Consider the following 25539-nt stretch of genomic DNA (forward strand, 5'->3'; position numbering starts at 1 on the left):
AAAATTACCTGTCCTATTAATCTCAAGTTTGAATATTTTCTTTCGTAGTGCTGGTTGACTCACGCTGTCTTTCTAATCTGGAGAAATTAATAGTTCCTTTGTGTATTTCTTCATGTTTTATGTTATGGAAGAAAAATTCTTATCCCAGAAACAGATCAATAACACATTACATCCCTGATCTCTTGCCTGTAGGAGAAAGAGGCGCCCATTGGCTGGCGGTCGTCCTACGCGAGGCCAGACATGTCTTGTGATTGGCGAGATCGATCGTTCATGCGTATTGGTGAGAGAGGTCGGGACGCCGGAGTCGTGTAGATTGTGACAAGTGTTTTCTGAGAACACCTGCTAGTGTTATCCTCAGCAAGTGTTGGTAATGCGCCGTCAAGTAAATGGAAGCGCAGACCGCCGTGGAGGTGGAGTGCGCGGCCGTGGCGGGGGCAGCCGCGGCAGGGGGAACCAGCGAGGTGGCCGTGGCGGCGGCGCCCAGAAGCCGCCGCCGCTCATGTCGCGTCCCCTTTTCCCCCCACCAGGCATGAGGCGTCCCCACAACATGGGGCCTCCCCGGGGTCCAATGGGGCCGCCGCCTCCGATGGGAATGGGGCCACCCCCTGGCCGAATGCCTCCCCCAGGGCCGGGCCGTAGACCTGATCACATGGCTCCACCAGGTCGCCTAGTGCCGCGACCACTCCCTGGGCCAGGCAGGCTGGGACCGCCAGGTCCTCCAATGGGAATGGGTCGAGGAATGGGTCCCCCTCCCCCAAGAGGGGGCATGGGACCTAGAGGACGAGGTGGAATGCAGGGGATGTTGCCACCACCTCCAATGCCCATGGGACCACCCTTTGGGCCCCCAGGACCTGGCATGATGGGACCTCCAAGACCTCCCTTAAGAGGCCGAGGTCGGGGCCGGGGTGTGGTGAGGGGCAGAGGGCCAGTTAGGGGAAGAGGGGGTGGTATATCCATGATCAAGAACAAAGACAAGCAGGTAATTCATTTGGACCACTTGACAAGATGTAGACTGTATGAACCAACATTATTTATTGGTAGTTTTTAGTAATTGTCACTTATACCATTTATACCATGTGGGCTTTTCACGGGAATTTATGGGCTAAAGGAGGTACTTTTTGGGGTACCTCCTATCTCAAAGCCCACTCGCTAGGAAACCGTTGCCCCGAGTGAGGAAGCCCAACCTACACTCGGACCGTGGACAGGATTCGAACCCATGCATGCGCTTAGAGACCTCTTGGACTGCAAAGCTCGCATGGTTCCACTACACCACTGGCCCATAATGGACTATGATTGAAATTAAGTTTATAAAATTTCCAGCGATCATTCCAGCCAAGCAGTTGCATCTTAAATCCAAGATACATGATCGTAGTCCCTTGATGCATTTTATTTATTTATTTTTTTTTTTGATGGGTAAATATTAAGACAAGATACGCCACTCTATTTACTAATGTTTTCAGCTCTTAACCCCTCATTACCTTACATAACCTAATAAGGTTAGGTAATGCTGGGTTAGATTAATGTTCTTAGGGTAGACAGCCCTACCATAGTATAGACATTCTGTCACTTACCTTTCTTTCAACTGGCGCAGTTTGGGGATGTCAGCAGTTGCCAGATGTACACTTTTGCAAATCTAGTGAAAGATTCTCTCTCTCTCTCTCTCTCTCTCTCTCTCTCTCTCTCTCTCTCTCTCTCTCTCTCTCTCTCTCTCTCTCTTTTTATTTTATTTTATTTTTTTTTATAAACAGCATCATGATCATGATATTCTGTAGCCTGGCAAGGGATAGGAGGAAAAATTATATCTATGTTACACTATTAGATACAGGGGATGAGGGATATTCCCTATGAAGCAAGACTGAAGAAACTCAATCTGCATTCCTTAAGGGGATATCACACTGGCCCATGATACGTGGAACGCGGGTGATGGTTCTTGGTGTGAAACCAGGAACATTATCACACACAAGCTGGCGGTGTTCTTGCTATGCTAGGCAAGCGGCCCAGCAAACAAGACTAAGCATAGTCAAAACAAACCAGAACAAAACCATGCCACTTATTTTTCAACCTGTGGTTCGTTCTGGAATTGCATTTGCACTTCCTCTTATTGAAGAAAAGTAAGTAAAAGAAACTAGAGAAGAACCGAGATGTGCGCGACGACAATTTTGGAGTCAGAGGTGGTTGCCATGAGCCCAAACTATCAACCTGATATATATTTATTTTATCTTTCTAAACTGATTAAATATTATTTAATATTCCAATATGAAAAATTTAGGTACGTTCTTTTTTGTTTAAATAAAAGGTTTTTATTACATATATTATGTTTATTTTTTCATTGGGATAGCATATGGAGAACTGGAATGCATATGAAACCATCCCAACTTTGTTCCGCCAATCCTGAGCAAGTTCCAGCTATCTGGAGCGGATGTTCCTTGTTCCGTGTATCATAGGCCAGTGTGATAACCCCTTTAGAAAGACTAGGTTAAGAGAAGACCTGATAGAAGTATTTAAGTGGTATAAGGGTTATAACAAAGGGGACATGAGTGAAGTTCTTAGGATCAGTAGGGGGGACAACAAGAAATAATGGGTTAAAGCTTGAAAAATTCAGGTTTAGGAGAAAAATGGGAAGAAACAGTGGTTGATGAGTGGAACAGACTCAGTGGTCATGTAGTCATGGCTGAGTCAGTAGGGAGCCTTAAAAGATTAGCTAAATTTATGGATGGGGATGATAGATGGAATTAGGTAGCTTTAATCATGCAGGGATTGCCACTTGTTGGCCTGGCAGCCTCTTGCAATTTCCATCTTTACTTATGTTTGTGTGTGTGTGTAGGAAACAATCTCTCTCTCTCTCTCTCTCTCTCTCTCTCTCTCTCTCTCTCTCTCTCTCTCTCTCTCTCTCTCTCTCTCTCTCTCTCTCTATATATATATATATATATATATATATATATATATATATATATTGTACTGACCTGTAGGGCTAGGCCTATAATCTTTGCAACGCTGCCATATCTCTCATTACTTTAAGGAAAATGGAATAACTGTTCTTTATTTATTTTAATGCATGACTTCGCTAAAAAAAATATAAGTGATGGACAAAACATGAAGATGCCATAGGTAAATTAAATATAGTTAAGATACTGGTTATAAAAGTGAAAATGAGGCTGATAATTTACCAAATATTTACTATTATGTCCTCTCGAGATACCCAGTGTAATATAATGAGTGGGGCAAAGAATCGCTGATAAGGTTGTGATGCTGTGTGGTGTATATCTTGTTTGCACTGGGACAAATCATCTTCACTGTGCCTTCAGATATACCATCTGCATCTGCTGTCCTCTTCCTCGCTTGATTTATTGGTAAAAGTGGTCCTTGCAAGCTTTATTTATGAATCCTGTAGACAAACTTCTTGGTTTGGCTGTACAACACATAGACGAGGATCCGACAGTGTATCCTTCCATCGTGGTGACTAGATGACAAGTGAGTCGATTTGCACCTGCGTGGTGACCTGACTCCTCCCCCTTCCCCCCAGGGGAAGTTCCGCCTCGGGTCGACTGGCAACGTCGCCCGTCCTGACATGCCACATCGTCATACTCATTCTCTTGTATATTGTAAGGTTGGCAGTCCCATTTCCTTCAGCCTTTCTTCATATGTTAGGTCCTTTAGTTCTGGCACCATTTTTGTAGCTATCTTCTGAATCCGTTGTAATCTTATACAGGCAACCCCCGCTTAACGAACATTCACACAACGAAATATCGCTACAACGAACGTTTCCTTTTACTATCATCTGCTCGTGTGACAAACACCAAACTCGCTTTAATGAAATTTTATCCAGGTAATTTTTTCCAAGTTTGAAAGCCCCACCGTATCACGCAATCCGACAGACTTTTGAATACACCTGTGCCTCTCGTGGACAAAACGCGCACCACTCACTCCCCTAACCTTCCCCACTCTTAGTTCAAAACAATAACAGATTCCAGCAGCAGCTCATCTTCCCTTGCTCAACATGCCATCAAAATGCCCTGCAACCAGCCCTGCAATGTTGCCTAGTGTTGCTAAGAAGACTAGGAAGTCTCTTACTCTTGAAGTGAAGCTAGATATTACTCTCAGACACGAGAGGCAAGAAAACTAATATCATTGCCCGCCACCTGGCTTGACTCCATATAATGTCTCTACTATTTTCAAGTTAGCAGACTCTATTAAGAAGGCTGGTGAGACAGTATCTTACTTGCAAACTAAAAGAACTATCCAAACTCTTGACTCTGCAATGAATAAAATGGAAAGCCTTGTGGAAATGTGGTATATAAGTTGTGTATGCAGTACAATGATGCATCCTTTGTTTACATTCGACAGGTTGCCAGCTAGCAACACGAGACACGAGAGGCAAGAAAACTAATATCATTGCCCGCCACCTGGCTTGACTCCATATAATGTCTCTACTATTTTCAAGTTAGCAGACTCTATTAAGAAGGCTGGTGAGACAGTATCTTACTTGCAAACTAAAAGAACTATCCAAACTCTTGACTCTGCAATGAATAAAATGGAAAGCCTTGTGGAAATGTGGTATATAAGTTGTGTATGCAGTACAATGATGCATCCTTTGTTTACATTCGACAGGTTGCCAGCTAGCATTTTTCCCTGTCCACTCTCCCTCCCTTCATTAGTTTAGGATCATCAACATTAGTGTACATTATAATGACCTAGTCTTAAATTAAACTGCTTAAATGTTTAATTTCATAATTTTTACTTTACTATGATGTACTATTGCTTTGTTTTACTCTCAATGGAAGTTCAAGTTAGGGGTCAAACCTGTTATAATTGGTTCACGTAACGAAAATTCACGCAACAAACGGTTTTTCAAGGAACATAACCCGTTTGTAAAGCGGGGCTTGCCTGTATCTGTTTTAGAGCTTGGTGACAACATCACTGTTGCATATTCCAGCTTAGGACGTATCATGCTCATAATAATTTTTTTCATCATATCTTTGTCCATGAATTGAAATGCTACTCTACTATTAGTCAACATTTTATATGCTAATCCAAATATCGTGTTTTCCTGGGTTCAGATTTTCCTGTATAATCACTCCCAGATCTTTTTCCTCTTTATTATTTTTTCCTCTCCCATCAGATACTTTCATAGCGTTCTTCTCTTACTCTTTCCCAATTCCATTACATGACATTTCTTGGCATTGAACTCTAATTTCCACTCCACTCGTAGATTTTGTTTATATCTTCCATATCTTCCTGCAGCAGCAAACAGTCCTCTTGGATTTTGATTACTCTTAGCAATTTGAATCATCAGCAAACAAATTAATGTAACTGTTTACCCCATTTTGTATGTCATTTACATATACCTGGAACATAATGGGGCTAACACTGACCCTTGTGGCACTCCACTTCTTACTCTACCCAAAGATAAGTATGTATCTCTGATCACAGTTCTCATCTCTGTCCTTCAAATAATCCCTTATATAACCAAACAAAGTTCCTTTCAGTCCTCCTATGCTCTCTAACTTCCAAAGTAGTCTGCCATAAGGAACTTTATCAAAAGCCTTTTTTTTTTTTTTTTTTTTTTAATGTCCAGGTATATCGTGTCCACCCATCAATCTCTGCTCTTCAGTCCTTCTATTACTCTTGAGTAGAAACTTAATAAGTTTGACACACATGACCGTCCTGTCCTCAACCCATATTGTTTGATATAGATTGTTCTTCCAGATGTTTAACCCATTTTTCTTTGATAATTTCACATATCTTCCCCACAACACTTGTAAGTAACACCAGTCTGTAATTTAATGGCTCAGTTGACTTTCCTCCTTTGAACATTGGGATTATATTGACTCTTTCATTCTAGTGGTACTCTCCCTTCTTTTAATGAACTTGTAATTATTTCCCAAATTGGATATAACTGCTGCTCTTTACATTTTTTCTGACATCCAAATTGTCTAGTAGTCTTCCAATATCTTTGTGTACTATGATTTCTTGCAGTCCATGGCAATGCAATGTCCTATTTGGTTCTGCAAATTCTTCAGTGAACACAGTTCCTTCTTTCTTGAAGTTTCTTTCTTCCTCTGGAGGTCAGAGATGGATGGGTGGACACAGTGTACATAGACAAAATAAAGGCTTTTTGATAAAGTCCCTCATAGCAGACTACATAGAAGAACTGAGAGGAATTATGTTAGATTGGATAAGGGATTAATTGAAGGACAGAGAGATGAGAACTGTGATCAGAGATACATACTCATCTTGGAGTAATGTAACAAGGGTCAGTGTTAGAACTGTGATCAGAGATACATACTCATCTTGGAGTAATGTAACAAGGGTCAGTGTTAGCCCCCATTATGTTCCAGGTTGATGAAATGACATACAGAATGGAGTGACCAGTTATATTAATTTGTTTGTTAATGATGCAAAATCACTAAGAATAATCAAGACCTGAGAGGACTGTTTGCTGCTGCAGTAAGATATAAACAAAATTTATGGGTGGAGTAAGAAATGGACATCAGAATTCAATGTCAAGTAATGTCACATGTTGGTAGTATTGGGAAAGAGTAAAAGAAGACTGGTATGGAAGTATCTGATGGAAGAGGAACAAATAATGAAGACTAAAGAGGAAAAGATCTGGGAGTGGTTATACAAGAAAATCTGAACTCTGAAAAACATGTAAATAAGATATTTGGATCATCATATAAAATGTTGACTAATGTTAGAGTGGCATTTCAGTACTTGGACAAAGATATGATGAAAAACTTATTACGAGCATGATATGTCCACCAGAGTTGGAATATGAAGCATTGGTGTGGTGGCCGAGCTTGAAAAAGGATATAAGAAGATTAGAATGGATCCAGAAGATAGCTACAAAGATGGTACTGCAACTAAAGGACCTAACATATGAAGAAAGGCTGAAGGATAGAAGAGAAAGAGGAGACCTAATAACTTTGTTTAAAATAGTTATGGCATTGGAAAGATAGACAAGGAAGACCTGGTGCTGGTGACAGAATTTGCTGGAAAGACAACAGACATGAAAAGAAGATTAGAAAGAGGTAGTGTGTGAAAGGTGTTGGAAAATACAGTTTTCTACATAGAATGGTGAAAAAGTGAAATGCATTGAGTGATGAAGTTGTTACAACACATAATCTGCATAGCTTTAGAGAAAAATTAGATATATGGAGATATGGAGATAAGCCCTGCTCGAACCCTGTACAACACAACTAGGTAAACACAAGGATATAAACACACACACACATACACACATAGTTTTAAAGAAAAATTGGATAAGTGTAGATATGGAGACGGAGCCACACGAGCATAAAGCCCAGGCCCTGTAAAACTACAACTAGATAAATACACACGCACACACTCGGTCGAGACAAGGTCAAGGTCGGACGGGTGGACCAACGCTCCCCGCGATCAACTGATCTCAATACCAGAGGTTGTGTGTTTACAGAGACCTGGGGAAATGTGTGACGTGTGGCAATAGTCTCCAGAAACTACATTGAAAGGCACCATAAGTTGGAAAGAACTTACACCCCATAAGCAGGTATGAGAATAGGGAAGGAGTACAAGAAAAGGATAATGATGACGATGAGGGAGAGGCTAGATTCAGAGGATTTGATGAGACAAGTACCGCCCTCCATAGGCGAGTTTTAACTTTGGAGAAAAAATTAGACAGCTGGATAAAAGAAAGTATGAGAAGTAAAGAGAACGATGAAGAGGAGAAAACAGGAGAAAGAGTTTCTCAACTTGAAAGAAAGGATGAAAAAAAGTGGAAGAAAGTGAAGCTAGGTTAAGAGTAGAGAATGCAGAACTGAGAAAAGAACTAGCCAAATATAAGAAACAGATGGATGAAGAACTCGGTAAAGTAGAGAAAGAAAAAGAGAACCTGAAAGATCTAGTTAGCCAAAAAAAAGGAAAGAGTACATGACGTGATTAAAAAAGAAGTACAGGCATAGAGAGTACAAGATAAGAAAGACAAAGATAACTTACAGGAGGTGATTCAAGAACAACTAAAAGAAAGAGACGAGAACTTGGCAAACAAAATGATTGGAGTTCTTAAGGAAAAGGAAAACCTAGTAAGGGAAATTGCAGAAAAAAAAAAGTGTAATTATCTTTGGACTAAAAGAAAAAAAATGTAAAATATAGACCAAGAAGGGAAAAGGAGGAAATGAAGTCTGTTAAAGACCTACTAAAAAATCTAAATGATGAAGATAGGCAGAATCTAGAGGAGGAAGTGGAGGAAATTCACAGAATGGGACCTTATCAAGATGGAACAACAAGACCAATTAAGATACTACTAAAATCACAAGCAGCAACAGAAGAGATATTATATAGAACAACAAAACTCAGAGAAACAGAAGGCTGCAAGGATATATATATATATATATATATATATATATATATATATATATATATATATATATATATATATATATATATATATATATATATATATATATATATATATATATATATATATATATATATATATATATATATATATAAGGAAAAATAAGAATGAGGAAGAAAGGAAGAGATACAACGAATTGGCAGCAGCAGTAAGGGCAAAAAGTAATGAAAGGTCAGAGGAGGAAAAAAAGGCATGTTTTTGGAGAATTCCAGGAGACAGGATAAGAAAATGGTTTATAAGAGAGAAGGAAGAGGCAACAGTGGACCAAGTGTAACTAAAAGTGATAAGGGCAAGAAACTAAAAATGATGTATACAAACATAGATCAGGTTCTATCAAATAAATTAGAATTAAAGGATTACATAAGGAAAGAAAAACCTGATACTGTATGCCTGGCTGAAACAAAACTAAATGAGACAATCAAAATAGACATAGATAATTATAATAGGTATAACGTATGGAGAAGAGACAGAGTGGGTAAAGGAGGAGGAGGAGTCATGATAATGTTAAGGAAGGAGATGGTGATAAACCATGTGGAATATGGGAAAGGAAAAGCAGAAGTACTTTATATTAAGATGCATATTAATAAAAAAAAATTAACAATCATTGTAATATGTGCCACCAAAAACGAATGCATGGACCATCCAAGAATATAAAGACATGATAGATGACACTATAAGGAGCCTAACGAGAGTCATTAAAGAAAGGAGAAAAGTGTTATTAGTAGGAGACTTCAACTGTAAAGAAGTGGACTGGGAAAATTATGAAAGTGGTATTTGGGAAGAAGCCTGGGGAGAAAGATTCCTAAACCTAATGACAGATAATATGATGGATAAAAAAGTAAAGGAAAACACAAGAATCAGAGGAAACGATGAGCCGGCGAGATTAGACCTGGTTTTTACAAGGGGTATACAAATGAATAATGATATAAAATATAAGTGCCCATTGGGAAAGAGTGATCATGTAATATTAGAAATGGATATAGAAGAGGGAAAAGAAGATAGAGATGAATCATACAAAGAAGACCGATTAAATTACAGAAAGGCTGAAATAGAGAATCTCAAATACTATTTCAAATACGCTAACTGGGAGGAGATGGAAAACTCTGAGGGGGTGCAAGAGAAATATAACTTATTTTTGGAAATATACAAAACAGGAGTCAGAGAATATATCTTGAAATATAGACCTAAGGAAGAAGGAAAGAAAGATTGGTTTAACGCAAAGTGTGCCAGGGCAAAGGAGAAAAGAGATGCAGCATGGAAAAGGTGAAGGAGAAATAGAAATGCAGGAAAAGGATGTGGGAGTGATGGTGGAAGAAAATAATCAACCGGCAAGCCATATTGATAGAATTTTCTAAGAGACAATTTGCTAAAGAATATTGGAATAGCATTTCACTACATGGACAAAGAAATGATGAAGAAACTGATAAGTACTATAATAAGACCCAGATTGGAATATGCAGGAGTTGTGTGGACCCCTCATAAAAAGAAACACATAAGGAAGCTGGAGGGAATACAAAAAATGGCTACAAGAATGGTCCCAGAAATTGAAGGGATGACATATGAGGAGAGACTAAAGGCTTTGGATCTTCCAACATTGGAGCAGAGAAGGGAGAGAGAGGATCTCATATAAGTTTATAAATTGATAAACGGAATGGACCAAGTGGACAAGGAGTATCTGATCCTAAGAGAAGAATATGCCAGTCGAAGCACAAGATTGCATAGTAAGAAGCTGAGGAAGGGAAGATGTGTAAGAGATATTAAAAAAGTATAGTTTCCCACAAAGATGTATTGAGACGTGGAACAGTTTGAATGAAGAAGTAGTGTCTGCAACGAGTGTGCATAGTTTTAAAGTAAGATTGGATAAGTGTAGATATGGAGACGGGGCCACATGAGCATAAAGCCCGGGCCCTGTAAAACCAAATAGGTAAATACAACTAGATAAATACACACACACACACACACACGGCCCGGTAGCTCAGTACGGTCCAGTAGCTCAGTGGTTAGTTCGCTAGCTTCACAAACCAGAGGAGGGTTGATTGGCCGGGTGGAGATATTTGGTGTGTCTCCTTTCACGTGTAGCACCTGTTCACCTAGCAGTGAGTAGGTGAGGATGTAAATCGAGGAGTTGTGACCTTGTGGGTGTGTGTGTGTGCCTGGTCTCAGGCCTATAAGATGGAAATAATGAGCTCTGAGCTGTTCTGAGGGTAATGCCTGGCTGTCTCGTCAGAGACTGCAGCAGATCAAACAGTGAATTACACACACAAGCCAGAGGACCGGGGTTCGATTCCCTAGCCAGGTGGAGATATTTGGGTGTGTCTCCTTTCACGTAGTGTTCACCTAGCAGTGAGTAGTGCAGGATGTAAATCAAGGAGTTGTGACCTTGTTGTCCCAGTGTGTGGTGTGTGCCTGGTCTCAGGCCTAACTGAAGATCGGAAATAATGAGCTCTGAGCTGTGAGGGTAACATCTGGCTGTCTCATCAGAGACTGCAGCAGATCAAACAGTGAAACACACACACACACACACACACACACACACACACACACACACACACACACACACACACACACACACACACACACACACACACACATGATGATGAAGAAGTAGTGTCTGCAACAAGTGTGCACACTTTTAAAGTAAGATTGGATAAGTGTAGATATGGAGACGGGGCCACACGAGCATAAAGCCCAGGCCCTGTAAAACTACAACTAGGTAAATACACACACACACACACACACACACACACACACACACACACACACACACACACACACACACACACACACACACACACACACACACACACACACACAGATTGTGAAATACTGCAAAAAGACCTAAATAAGATCTGGGAATGGAGTAAAAAGTGGGAGATGGAATTCAATATGAACAAAAGCCATGTCATGGAAATGGGAAAGAGTGAAAGACGACCAGTGGGAATCTATAAGATGGGAGATGGAGTAGAAGTGGAGAAAATAAAAAGGAAAAGGATTTGAGAGTGATGATGGACGAAAATAATCAACCGGCAAGCCATATTGAGAGAATTTTCTGAGAGACGCTGTCAACAATCAGCTGATCTTCACTACATACCTGTTGTACAGTATTTACAATGGCCTGGGCAGGTAGTGTGGACTCATTTTTTTTTTCATGAAAGCAATTATTAAGGAATGATGAATGAAAAAGAGATTCCATCAAAATGCAGACATGAGACTAGAGAAGGATTGAAAGCTGATGATGACTATGCTGGTGAGGGAAAGCGCGTATTCGAAGGCTTCGATACGGCGAATACTTCACTACTTAAGAGTGTTAAATATTGAACATAAACTAGATAAATTGATAAAGGAGAATATGGAAATGAAAGAGAATGAAGAACAGGAAAAAGAGTTTATAAAACTGAGAGAAAGGATAAAAAAAGTGTAAGAAAACGAAGCTAGGCTAAGAGCGGAAAACGAAGAACTAAAAAAGGAAGTAGCTAACTACAAGAAGCAGATGGAAGAAGGACTTGGTAAAGCCGAGAAAGAAAAAGAGAAGCTGAAAGATCTAGTAAACAAGTAAGAGGAAAAGAGTACAGAAACGTGATTAAAAAAGAAGTACAAGCATGGAGAGTCCAAGATAAGAAAGATAAGGCTGATTTTCAGGAGGTGATTCAAGAACAACTTAAAGAAAAGAAGAAAATATGACAAACAAAATGATAGGAGTCCTCAAGACAAAAGAAAATCTAGTTAGAGAAATTGTAGAAAAAAAAAAGTGTAGTCGTATTTGGAATAAAAGAAAAAAATATAAAATATAGACCAAAAGAGAAAAGAAGAAATGAAATCAGTCAAAGACCTACTGAAGAATCTAAACGACGAAGATAGGCAGAACTTGGAAGAGGAAGTAGAAGAAATAAACAGAATGGGACCATATCAAGAAGGAAAAACGAGACCAATTAAAATACTACTAAAATCACAAGCAGCAATAGAAGAAATATTATATAGAACAACAAAACTTAGAGAAACAGAAGGCTGCAAGGATATCTATACAAAAAAAAAAAAAAATAGAAATGAGGAAGAAAGGAAGAGATACAATGAACTGGCAGCAGCAGTAAGGGAAAAAAATAATGAAAGGTCAGAAGAAGAAAAAAGGCATTTTTGGAGAATTCTAGGAGACAGGATAAGGAAATGGTATATAAACGAGAAGGAAGAGAAAAGTGGAACAAGTTTAACTAAGAATGATAAAGGCAAAAGACTAAAATGATGTATACGAACATAGACGGGGTTTTATCAAGTAAATTAGAATTAGAGATTACATAAAGAAAGAAAATCCGGATATTGTATGCCTGGCTGAAACAAAACTAAATGAGGCAATCAAAATAAACTTGGATAATAGGTATAATGTATGGAGAAGAGACAGAGTGGGTAAAGGAGGAGGAGGAGTCATGATAATGTTAAGGAAGGAGATAGTGATAAACCAAGTGGAATGTGGGGAAGGAAAAGCAGAAGTATTGTATGTTAAGATGCATATTAATAAAAAAGAGTTAACAATCATTGTAACATATGTGCCACCAAAACAAATTCATGGACCAATCAAGAATATAAAGACATGATAGATGACACAATAAGGAGTCTAACGAGAATCGTTAAAGAAAGGAAAAAAGTTATATTAGTAGGAGATTTCAACTGTAAAGAAGTGGACTGGGAAAATTATGAAAGTGGTATGGGGAAGAAGCCTGGGGAGAAAGATTCTTGAACCTAATGATAGACAATATGATGGACCAGAGAGTAAAGGAATGCACAAGATTCAGAGGAAACAACGAGCTGGCGAGATTGGACCTAGTTTTTAAAAGGGGTATACAAATGAATGATGATATAAGATATAAGTGCCCGTTGGGAAAGAGTGATCATGTAATATTAGAAATAGATATAGAAGAGGGAAAGGAAGATAGAGACAATTCATACAAAAGTGACCGATTAAATTACAGAAAGGCTGATATTGAGAATCTCAAGAACTATTTTAAAAACGTAAACTGGGAGGAGATGGAAAACTCAGAGATGATGCAAGAGAAGTATAACTTATTTTTGGAAATATACAAAACAGGAGTCGGAATATGTCCCGAAATATAGACCTAAAGAAGAAGGAAAGAAAGATTAGTTTAATGCAAGGTGTGCTAGGGCAAAGGAGAAAAGAGATGGAGCATGGAAAAGGTGGAGGAGAAATAGAAATCCAGCAAATAAGGAAAACTTCAAGGCAGCGAGAAATGAATATGTTAAGGTGAGGAAGGAAGAGGAAAAGAACTTTGAAAAGGACATTGTCGAAAAATGTAAGGAGCAACCAAAATTGTTCTATAGATTCATAAATGGAAAAATTAGGCAAAAGAAACAATAGAAAGGTTAAAAGGAGAGAACGGGATGGTGGAAGACCCAAAAGTATGGCAGAACTATTAAATAATAAATTCCAGGAGGTCTTTACTAAGGAATCCAAATTTGAAAGGCCACAGGGTAATAGAGAGACAGTCTATATGAAAGAGATTAAAGTAACCAAGCTTGAAATAAAAGAGTTAATGAAGGAACTGGATGAAGAGAAGGCAATGGGACCAGATGAAGTCTCAGGCAGAATACTGAAAGAATGTAGGGAAGAACTAGCAAGTCCTATATACATCATAAAATGCTCAATAGAAAATGGAACAGTACCAGTAGAATGGAAAAGAGCTGAGGTGGTTCCCATATATAAGAGCGGAAGGAAGGAAGAACCTTTAAATTACAGACCGGTATCACTAACTAGTGTAATATGCAAGATGTGTGAAAGAATAATAAAGAAACAATGGATCGAGTTCCTTGAAGACAACAAATTAATATCAAATAGCCAATTTGGTTTTAGAAAAGACGGTCTTGTGTAACTAATTTATTGAGTTTCTATTCTAGAATAGTTGATAGAGTACAAGAGAGAGAGGATGGGTTGACTGTATTTATTTGGATTTAAAAAGGCGTTTGACAAAGTGCCACATGCAAGATTACTATGGAAGTTAGAGGAGAAGGGTGGCTTAAAAGGAAGCACATTGAGATGGATAGAAAATTATTTGAGGGGGAGAGAAATAAGGACGGTAGTTAAAGATATGAAGTCCAAGTGGAGAGCAGTAGAAAGCGGAGTGCCACAGGGTCAGTATTGGCACCAATACTTTTCCTCATTTATATTAACGACATGCCAGAAGGAGTGAACAGCTACATAAATCTGTTTGCAGATGATATGAAACTGTGCAGAGTTATAAAGCAAAAGAGGATTGTGAAATACTGCAAGAAGACCTAAATAAGATCTGGGAATGGAGTAAAAGTGGAAATGGAATTCAATGTGAACAAAAGCCATGTCATGGAAATGGGAAAGAGTGAAAGACGACCTGTGGGAATCTATAAGATGGGAGATGGAGTAGAACTGGAGAAAGTAAAAAGGAAAAGGACTTAGGAGTGACGATGGAAGAAAACAATCAACCAGTAAGCCATATTGATAGAATTTTTAGAGAAACATATAATTTGCTAAGGAATATTGGAGTAGCATTTCACTACTTGGACAAAGAAATGATGAAGAAATTGATAAGTACTATAATAAGACCCAGATTGGAATATGCAGGAGTAGTGTGGATCCCTCATAAAAAAAAAAACACATAAGGAAATTGGAGAGACTACAAAAAATGGCTACAAGAATGGTTCCAGAATTTGAAGGGATGACATATGAGGAGAGACTTAAGGTTATGGATCTACTAACCCTGGAACAAAGAAGGAAGAGAGGAGACCTGATACAAGTTTATAGATTGATCAACGGAATGGACCAAGTGGATAATGAGAAACTGATCCTGCGAGAAGAATATGACATCCGAAGCACAAGATCGCAAAGTAAAAAGCTGAGAAAAGGAAGATGTCTGAGAGATGTTAAAAGATATAGTTTCCCGCAAAGATGTATTGAGACGTGGAACAGTTTGAATGAAGAAGTAGTGTCTGCAACGAGTGTGCATACTTTTAAAGTAAGATTGGATAAGTGTAGATATGGAGATGGGGCCACACGAGCATAAAGCCCAGGCCCTGTAAAACTACAACTAGGTAAATACACACGTGCAATAGTGTAACATATATATAATTTTTGCTCTTCTTTGTTGGGCTACATAATATCATGATCACAATCCTTAAATATATATATATATATATATATATATATATATATATATATATATATATATATATATATATATATATATATATATATATAGAGAGAGAGAGAGAGAGAGAGAGAGAGAGAGAGAGAGAGTTCTTTCTCTAGATTGTAGTACTGGCTAAGATCTGACGACTGCTGGCATTCCCCAAACTGTGCCACTGAGAGGTAAGTGATGGGATGCCTACACTATAGTAGTGCTGTATAGACTAGTGATTTCAGAAGATTTTCTGTGGTATATCAAAGATGGTGCCCACCATAAGATTAGCAGCAATAACTCCAGTTTATATTTTGTTTTCCCACCAAGTTCCCAAGTTTGTTGTGAGTTCGGAGCCTAAAACATTAGGTAACAGAGTGGCTTGCCTTGGTTTGATATTTATCTTTTCTTTTTTTTTTCTATATGTATATATATATATATTTTTTTTATCTTAGTTATATTTTCCAAACTCTATATCCTCAACTCTGTTCTTGTGTAGATCTTACTATTCTAAGCATCTTGGGTATTGAAGTAGGTTGGGAAATTTATAAGTACAGTGGTACCTCGAGATACGAAATTAATTAGTTTTGGGGTGGCTTTCGTATCATGATTTTTTTTTGTATAATGAATAGCGTTTTACATGTAAATTGCCTAATTCGTTCCAAGTTCTACGAAAACACCACATTAAATTTTATAATAAGGGTAAAATCAGAATGAAATAAGAGCCAAATACATTTGAATCATTCAATATACCTAACCTAACTGTTAATACCTGTAAATGAAGTAGATAATAGAACATAATGCAATAATAAAGGAGAAATAATAATACGAAAATTATATGAAGATGTGGAACCTTGCCTTTCGAGTGAGGCTATGTCTGAAAATGAAAGTGGCAGCAGAGGAGGAGGGCAAATGGCAGAAAATATAGAAAATGGCAGGAAACATTAACACTTAACTCTACGAAACACTTAAAATTATTATTATTAGCTGTTACAAGTATTTCCAATACCATAATCCTTCCTGCAGCCTACTCGGCGTGTGGAGAAAATGGCCGGCTCCCTCGTCTAATAGCAACACACACGTATGTGAAATACTGCAGGAAGACTTAAACAAGATCTGGAAATGGAGTAAAAAATGGGAGATGGAATTCAATGTGGACAAAAGCCATGTCATGGAAATGGGAAAAAGTGAAAGACAACCAGTGGGAATCTATAAGATGGGAGATGGAGTAGAACTAGAAAAAGTAAAAAAGGAAAAGGACTTGTGAGTTACGATGGAAGAAAATAATCAACCAGTAAGCCATATTGATAGAATTTTCAGAGAGATATAATTTGCTAAGGAATATTGGATTGGCATTTCACTACATGGACAAAGAAATGATGAAGAAATTGATAAGTACTATAATAAGACCCAGATTGGAATATGCAGGAGTAGTGTGGACCCCTCATTAAAAGAAACATAAGGAAATTGGAGAGACTACAAAAAATGGCTAAAAGAATGGTTCCAGAATTTGAAGGGATGACATATGAGGAGAGACTAAAAGCTATGGATCTACCAACCCTGGAATAGAGAAGGGAGAGAGGGGATCTAATACAAGTTTATAAATTGATTAAAGGAATGGATCAAGTGGATAATGAGAAACTAATCCTGAGGAGAAGAATATGATGTTAGAAGCACAAGATCGCATAGTAAGAAACTGAGGAAGGGAAGATGTCTGAGAGATGTTAAAAATTATAGTTTCCTGCAAAGATGTGTTGAGACTTGGAACAGTTTGTGTGAGGAAGTGGTGTCAGCAACGAGTGTGCATAGCTTTAAAGAAAAATTGGATAAGTGTAGATATGGAGACAGGGCCACACGAGCATAAAGCCCAGGCCCTGTAAAACTACAACTAGGTAAATACAACTTGGTAAATACATGCCAGGTTCCTTTTTACTTTTATTAATAGAACATCCAAATGGCTTACTCGTTCAAGCAAGAGTCAAAACTCCACTTGTGAATTATATTCACAATGATAAAGCCTGTGAAGCACGATTGCGAAATGAAATAAATACGAACTGTGGCACTGACGCATTCAGTTTTGGCGATCGGACAAGGGATTCCGTAATGTAAACAATACATGCTGTTGTTCGCCACTAAAACAAGAAGAGATGGAGTGTTTCACTGTGTATACGTATTTACTTGTGGGGTATTTATTTACATAGTTTTAAGTTTGTGGTGAGTGCTCCAGCAAATTTATAAAGAATGCTGAAACAATAGTGTCTTGCACATTCCTTGCTTTTGATGTTTTTGTGTTCAGTGGTCGGGTATATTGTGAATATGCTCTTGTATGAGAATGACTTTTTTTCTCTTAGAAATTTCTTTCAAATATTGGGGTGCATCTTTCAAGATGCAGCGTCTTGCTAGCCGTAAAATATGGTATTTATTTATTTTTTTTTCAGTTTCTAAATGGCGAGAATTTTAAAATTTTCTGCACGTAGGAATTTTGAGTTTTGTTTTGTATCTTTCATATGCTGAGTAATTTTTCATAATATGAAGCAAAAAAATCTTCGCATATCATTTCGTAAAATGAAATTTTCTTATACAGAAGCTTTCGTATCTAGAGGTACCACTGTAATTGAAATGTCAGGTAAATTGAGTCAAGTACCTGATTAGGAGGTCTTTGAAATAAGCTTCATTGTTTTGCCATTAGGGGATTGCTGTATGACAGTTATGCATAGCAGAATGGAGATTAGATGGGACACAAGTATTAGACTCTACCATTGTGGAGCAAGTATGTTTCAGTAAAGATATATGTAAGTGATATGGCTGAGAAACAGATATCTATTCAAATCACATCATAGTCTGTCTGAATAGAATAGTTTTGTCGCATATTTAAATGACTAGTTTTCTGGAAATCAAGTATCAGTACACAAAATTGATGTAGTCAGCAAAATAAAACAGCAAATGTGAAGGATATGATGAGGTATTCACATTTCATGTATTTCTTAAAAAGAAAAAATGATGGTATGGTGCATCTTGCACCATACCAGTATTTTCTTTTATTTGAATAAAACAGATCAAAGTGATTTCTTCGAAGCTTACAAATAACTTACATTTGAACCTTATAAGCATATGTACTAGATTTGAACATGTCAGTATGTCTTTTGATATAAAGATAATTTAATGTACTATACATGTACACATGTAATGTATACTAGGCAATTGAGGTCAGGCATTGTCCTCACCCAAAGATTAGCTCTGACCCATTATAATCTATGTTTTAAATGCACTATCACACATTACATTGCATGTGTCTTTCCCAACCCTCACTGCTTCAGGTGAATTGAAGGGGGATATTGTTTCCAATTTTCATGGAGGAGGCAGTAGACACTTGCTGAAATGATACTTCCTCCCAGTGAGGTCTAATAGCACTAGTTCAGGGGGTGCTGTGAACTTTTTATTAAAGCCAACTGTGACCTCACTGACCATTTCTCCTTTTTTTTTTTTTCTCCCATAACACAAAGGGGCAGTCACAGCCTGCCCTCTAAAGACAACTCTCTTTCTTCACATAAAATTACATGCATCTAAGTACACATACATTGTTCATGCAAAATTTAGATCATGCAAAATTTAGAATTTTGGAAAAAAAAAAAAAGACTCCTTTACCATCCTTGGAGTCTCCTTCCAACAACACTTCTTGCAAACTGTTTGGGGACTGGCACCTTTTTAATCTCAGTTTTTGTTTACCTTGGTCAGGTTTCCCTTATATAAAAAAAAAATAAATAAAATAAAAATAACCTTGGTTTTTTAAGTAGTTCTTTTCTCTTTTGTCCTCTCTGCCTACCTGTGTGTAATGGAATGATGCTGGAAATAACTCAGTGTCATCTTGAGGATGTCTTCTGCTCTGAATCTATGTGATGATATTTACTGTAATTTTGTTTTGTGCTTTTCTGAAAAAAGACATACTGTAGTCTGTTCCATCTATGAAGTCCATTGAGTTTCCTCACCCAGTTCGAGTCAGGTCAAGTGTCATGGCTAAAACCCTTACTTTTACCTCATAGAAGTGGTGTGCAAAAAAAAGTAAAAAATTAATATATATATATATATATATATATATATATATATATATATATATATATATATATATATATATATATATATTCATTCATTCATGGATTGAACAGACTATAGCTCACTAAAATGAGCATGTCTAAGATGTCAATGTAAATTCAAAATTTAGAAGCTGGGCAAGACTCACTTAAGGCTACTTCTTGTAGTATAAGAGAAAAGGAAGACATGTGAAAGGCTGAACAATCTGGCTTGGCTTTCAGGAAAATACACAAGAAACTATAATTACCTACTACTTTTTTGCAACGAAAATGTTGACTAGCTATATTGATGAGCTACTTGGTTGAACACATGAAAGCAAAGACAGTTAAAGATTTTTAAGGCCATGCACCTCTGTGTGCTTCACCATTGTAAGATTGAACTTCTTTGTGACTAAAAATGTATGTATATTTCATTTATTTTTTTTATGTAAGAGAGAAATGGCAAAGGGCAACAAGAACTGGAATTAGAAAAAAAAAGTGCACTGAGCGAACGATTGACTTTCAATGAAAGATATATACTCTATAAAGATGTGTCACAGATACTTCATTTCACAATTCTGTAAGTCAAAATTTACTGTAGCTACAATATTTCTAAGTATTTTTTGCCACAAAAATGGATTTCTGGCAGTATCTGGAGGCATTGTGGAGAGCAGGATGGGAGATGGGAGGTAGGGAGAGGCAGCAGGGGGGATACACACAGACTGCTTGTTGCCACTGTTCGTCGATGGGACAGTGTTGTCAACGCTCGAATGTTCTCTCTCTCTCTCTCTCTCTCTCTCTCTCTCTCTCTCTCTCTCTCTCTCTCTCTCTCTCTCTCTCTCTCTCTCTCTCTCTCTCTCTTCAAGAGAAATAAATGATAAAACAAAAGTATTTTATTTTTATAATGGCAATTTCCGTATAAGTAATATATTCTGACTAATATTTTGAATCGCAAATAAAGTAAATGGCATCAAAGTATATGGAGTAAATAACGTACATATGGAATGGATAAATTGGTCAAATAAAAATGCATATGCACTGGTAATGGTAATGCAAAATTACCTCCTATTGTTTTACAATTTTTTCTCTCTCTCTCTCTCTCTCTCTCTCTCTCTCTCTCTCTCTCTCTCTCTCTCTCTCTCTCTCTCTCTCTCTCTCTCTCTCTCTCTCTCTCTCTCTCTCTCACACTTTGTTCAAAATAAATAAGTGAAACAAAAATACTCTTTTGCTTGGTTCACAATAAATAAAGTAACGAAATATTAGTTCCGTGTAAGCCACAATAACATACATATCATACTATATATCTGTGTGTGTTGTGTGTGTGTGTGTAATTCACTATTTGATCTGCTGCAGTCTCTGACGAGACAGCCAGACGTTACCCTACGGAACGAGCTCAGAGCTCATTATTTCCGATCTTCGGATAAGCCTGAGACCAGGCACACACCACACACCGGGACAACAAGGTCACAACTCCTCTATTTACATCCCGTACCTACTCACTGCTAGGTGAACAGGGGCTACATGTGAAAGGAGACACACCCAAATATCTCCACCTGGCCGGGGAATCGAACCCTGGTCCTCTGGCTTGTGAAGCCAGCGCTCTAACCACTGAGCTACCGGGCCGTGTGTGTGTGTGTGTGTGTGTGTGAGAGAGAGAGAGAGAGAGAGAGAGAGAGAGAGAGAGAGGATGAGTCATGACTCATGACACGTGGTGCGGGCCGGGCTGACACGTCTGACAGTGTTACAAACGTCTAGTGAAGATGGTCTTGTTTACATAATCTTATTTGCTTTATCTCTTTTCTATTATACAAAAACAACTTCTATACTACTAAATTATAGCTTCCTCTTACCATACATGAGACTCAAACTCTAATATCTATGAAAGGAATGCAATGTCGACTAAATAAAATAAAAACATAGTGGTTTCATTGTTTTCCTTTATAAATATGATATAAATAACCAAATTCTTATTAGAAAGATATAAATTACTAAAAGAAAGGTTATTAGAACACAAAAAAATAATTTCAAAGAAATACAAATCACGGAAACTTTATGGTGCCTGTTTAAAAAGAGTGCTTCCAGAAGGCGTACAGCAGTTTGCCGCCAAGCCACCCAGAAGGCGTACAGCAGTTTTCGGGTTAAATTTATTAAGGGAGGGAGACTGGAGCGGGAAATACGCTAGCTGGCAACCTCTGGAATGTAAACAAAGGGCGCAACCTTCTACCGCATACAAAACTTATGTACAACATTTCCACAAGGCTTTCCATTTTATCCATTGCAGAGTCAAGAGTTCAGGTGGTTCGTTTATCTTGCAAGGAAGATATGATCTCACCAGCCTTCTTAATAGAGTCTCCTGACTTGAAAATGATAGACAGTAGATGGAGTCAAGTCATGGTGGGAAGCAATGCTATTAGTTTCCTTGCCTCTCTCGTGTCTGTGAATAATATCCAGCTTCACTTTAAGAGTAAGAGACTTCTTGGTCTTCTTAGCAATGCTAGGCGACATTGCAGGGTGTTTTGGTGGCATGTAGAGCGAGGAAAGACGAGCTGCTGCTGACGCTGTTATTGTTTTGAACTAGGGGGAGTGAGTGGTGCCCGTTTTGTCCACGAGAGGCGCTGGTGTATTCAAAAGCCTGTCGACTTGCGTGATACAGTGGGGCTTTCAAATTTGGAAACAATTACCTGGATCAAATATCGTTAAAGCGAGTTTGGTGTTCGTTAAATGAACAGACGGTAGTAAAAGGAAACCTTCGTTGTAGCGAAATTTCGTTGTGTGAACCTTCGTTAAGCGGGGGTTGCCTGTATATGTATTCAGTAGGGCAGCAGAAAGCCTAATTTCCAAAGGGGACATGCCTAAATGCTCAGTATAAAATATTTTCACTTGCATTTCTACAACTGTTGTGGAGTGGGACTACAACAAAAAGAGGACTATGCATCAACTCCCTGACAGGGAAGTATTGATTGTGTAACCTACATACATGAAAGTGACTAGTAAAGTGAGAGCCTCCCACTTAAAAGAACACCTTTTTCACAACCACTAATGTTAATGTGATTCATTTGTGCAAAGGCAGTTTGCTTCTTAGGATCAAATCCTGAGTGGGCAAGTAATGTTTTATAGCTAGGACTTAGGAAATATGTAGTATGTGTGACTTGTTCAGGCAAGTAATGTTGTATAGCTAGGACTTAGGAAATATGTAGTATGTGTGACTTGTTCAGATCCTTTTACTTTCATAGATATATTACACTACATCTGAATATAGTGTCTTTATATGCATATTTACACTGTCACATTTCTTCATTAGTTTGAGTTGTAATTTTTTTTTCTCTTAGGGAGAAATGAATAAACCTTGGGTAACAGATGGAATGAAGAATGAAATAATGAAGAAACACAAGTTACACCAGAAGGCAAAGAAGACCAAGAGTAAAGAAGATTGGGACGAATTCAAGGAGCAGAGGAACAAGGTGACCACCATGTTGCGGGAGGCCAAGCTTGAGTACATAGGGGCCCATCCAGAGGAGGTAAGTCTTTCTTGATTGGTAGTGTGGGTAGCTATTCGAGGTGGGGCGTGTGGAGGAGGCATGGTGTGGTCCACCCAGCTGTAGTGGTTCTTTGGCAGAGGGAGAAGAGAGATATTGGGAACAAGTTGATCATTAACTTTTCAAATCATTGGTCACTTGAAGCTTAGTTTAGTCAATATCTTACTGACAAAACTGGAGACAGTCATTTCCTCCTGACTGGCATACTAATTACTGACAAAAAAAAAAAAAATAAATAAATAATGGGTGACCAACCATCCTTCTTCATGGACCTGATGGTCAAGAAGCAAGACGACTGTGATGTAAGGTGATGTTGTCACAAACCACTCAAATATATTTTCTAAGTACATAGTATATTTATTACTATGAGTATTATTTAATTAAACCTCTGTATTTTGCCAAATCCATTTTATGCTGATGGATTGAGAACATCACCTAATCTTCCTGTGGGAACTGGTCCGGGATTGTCAAGTGTATGTTATCTGAACCACTGATGCATGAGCTCATTGCTCTTTGATCTTGAATTGTAAATTTTCAGAAGTAGAATTAAAAGATTATACAAAAGTGCCTTAAATTTACAGGCTTTGCTTTCACAGAATAAATTAATAATGCAGTTAAATCTTAATCTCAGCATGATGCTGTATAGTTCTAACTTTTGATGTTATTTTCTCAATTTGATTTAAAACAAAATTTTTGTTGTGGTTGTTGGTTGTGATGTAAGTGGTCCCTCCTCTTGGTCTTCCGGTAGTGGACCAGGCCCTGGCCCGACCCACGCCATATTAACATTATATTTCACACAATTTACAGGATGTGGATAAAATATTGGCGGAAGCAGCCATGCAAGGCAACATTAAAGATGAAAATAAAGGGGAGGCGTCAGCCACTAGTGAAGCTAATGCGGAGAGTTCGGACGCCCCCGAGGGGGAGGGGGCAAAACCCCAGGCCATGGACCAGGCAGAGGAGAACGGGGAGGATGTAGAGGATCAGAAAGAGTTAAACACCGATGTACCAATGGCTCCCCAGGCCCCAGAAATAGTAGGGGATGTTAATTCGGAGAGCAATGGGGACAGCCAAGCGGATGTAATACCTGGTCAATAGGCTCTGAGCCGTGACCACTCAGCCCACCCTGCCACTTGTGCTACTTTCTAAGTAGCTAAAATCTATCTTATTTTCAAAATGTATTTTGAACTCATGTAATTCTTCTTAATTTTTAGTTTAGAAAGTAACGTAAAAATTCTTTAAATCTTTGCCAAATTCTATTTATATGAGACGCAAATCTATTTCTATTGTTCAGATCAAATAACTGATTTTAACTTAAGGCTATGAGATCTTGTATCAATATCTCTTACTTTACATAGTTACCTTTTGTGCAATTGAGACCATTGGCTCATTTTCAATGTTTTCATATAGGTTAAGGAAAATAAATTTATAGTAAAATGAATGGGTGTTTAAATAAAAAGTAGCATGTTTATGGCAGGAAATGCCTCCCAGTGGGTAAATTTTCATACCTCTAAAAAAAAAGGTTGCATGACTGACAAAAAGTTACTGTAGTGGGGAAACTTGGAAACAGCCAATGCAAACCTTAATCCCCAAACGTGTTGATTAGAAATGACTAGCTCATGCAACCTTAGTGGTGTTTGCTTTACATTATCTGAAGGAAGAGAACTTGTGTCACGGGGGTCATTGACAATACCAACACAAGTGGATCTTCCAGATTTACCTTAGCTCACAACAAACTTGTTTCTACCCAGCCTCTGCTTTGTGTCTCCCGTCTGCCTGTGGCTCTGTAAACTTGTGATGTGGGACAGCCTAGATGGTGCTAGCTAGGCACAGGATCATGGCTCCTTTAGGATGAATGGTCCTCTCCTGTCTGGATAAGGCATTGTCAGAATCCCCTGGGCTAATTCATTTGACTCACCCAACATATACTTTGAAATCTGTGTTTTCTTGTTTCTCATCTTATTATTTCCCTCACCTGATTTTCATTTTTTAGTTAATTTAAAATGCAATTAGTAAGCACTGGTTTACACAACCATGTCACCTGTGTGCCCTCATCTGTCGGCCCTTGAAATGACAAACTTCACCTTTGCTGTATTGAGTGATTATTGTTAGATGTAGTATCACCCTCAGGATCATTGTGCACTCTGGTGACATGGCTTGATTATTTTAATCTAATAGTGGCATAACAAAAATATGCCCCTTATATCAAGAATCTTAGCTGCCGGAATCAGCATCGGTCTGTGGCTCTGCAGGTAAAGTTGCCTATCAGCTCTGGCTGACTTGTTTCACCAGCTCTATGCTGTATTTTGTTGTCACTGCAGTAATATGTGTTGATTTATTGTAAAATTTTAAATTAAATGAGTTTGCTCATGAATAACAGTGCTTTT

The 25539-nt window shown here is 38.2% G+C and overlaps 1 protein-coding gene across 1 annotated transcript; it reads left to right on the forward strand.

Annotated features, from left to right (window-relative positions):
* The first annotated feature begins 250 nt into the window (after positions 1–250).
* On the forward strand, positions 251–24593 carry LOC123517709 (formin-like protein 20). The gene is made up of 3 exons (XM_045278069.1): positions 251–979; positions 22946–23134; positions 23960–24593. Exons 1-3 carry the CDS (start codon positions 371–373, stop codon positions 24248–24250), a joined length of 1089 nt encoding a protein of 362 aa, XP_045134004.1. The 5' UTR covers positions 251–370; the 3' UTR covers positions 24251–24593.
* The last annotated feature ends 946 nt before the right edge of the window (positions 24594–25539 follow it).

The sequence above is a fragment of the Portunus trituberculatus genome, chromosome 42, assembly GCF_017591435.1.
Source record: "Portunus trituberculatus isolate SZX2019 chromosome 42, ASM1759143v1, whole genome shotgun sequence".
Classification (NCBI taxonomy): domain Eukaryota; kingdom Metazoa; phylum Arthropoda; class Malacostraca; order Decapoda; family Portunidae; genus Portunus; species Portunus trituberculatus.

What these genes read in the sequence shown, in the direction of transcription:
- LOC123517709 (XM_045278069.1), top strand. Translation starts at nt 371, where the DNA reads ATGCGCCGTCAAGTAAATGGAAGCGCAGACCGCCGTGGAGGTGGAGTG. An exon ending in TCAAGAACAAAGACAAGCAG is followed by an intron (nt 980 to 22,945) that starts GTAATTCATTTG and finishes TTTTTCTCTTAG; the next exon opens with GGAGAAATGAATAAACCTTG. An exon ending in TAGGGGCCCATCCAGAGGAG is followed by an intron (nt 23,135 to 23,959) that starts GTAAGTCTTTCT and finishes CACAATTTACAG; the next exon opens with GATGTGGATAAAATATTGGC.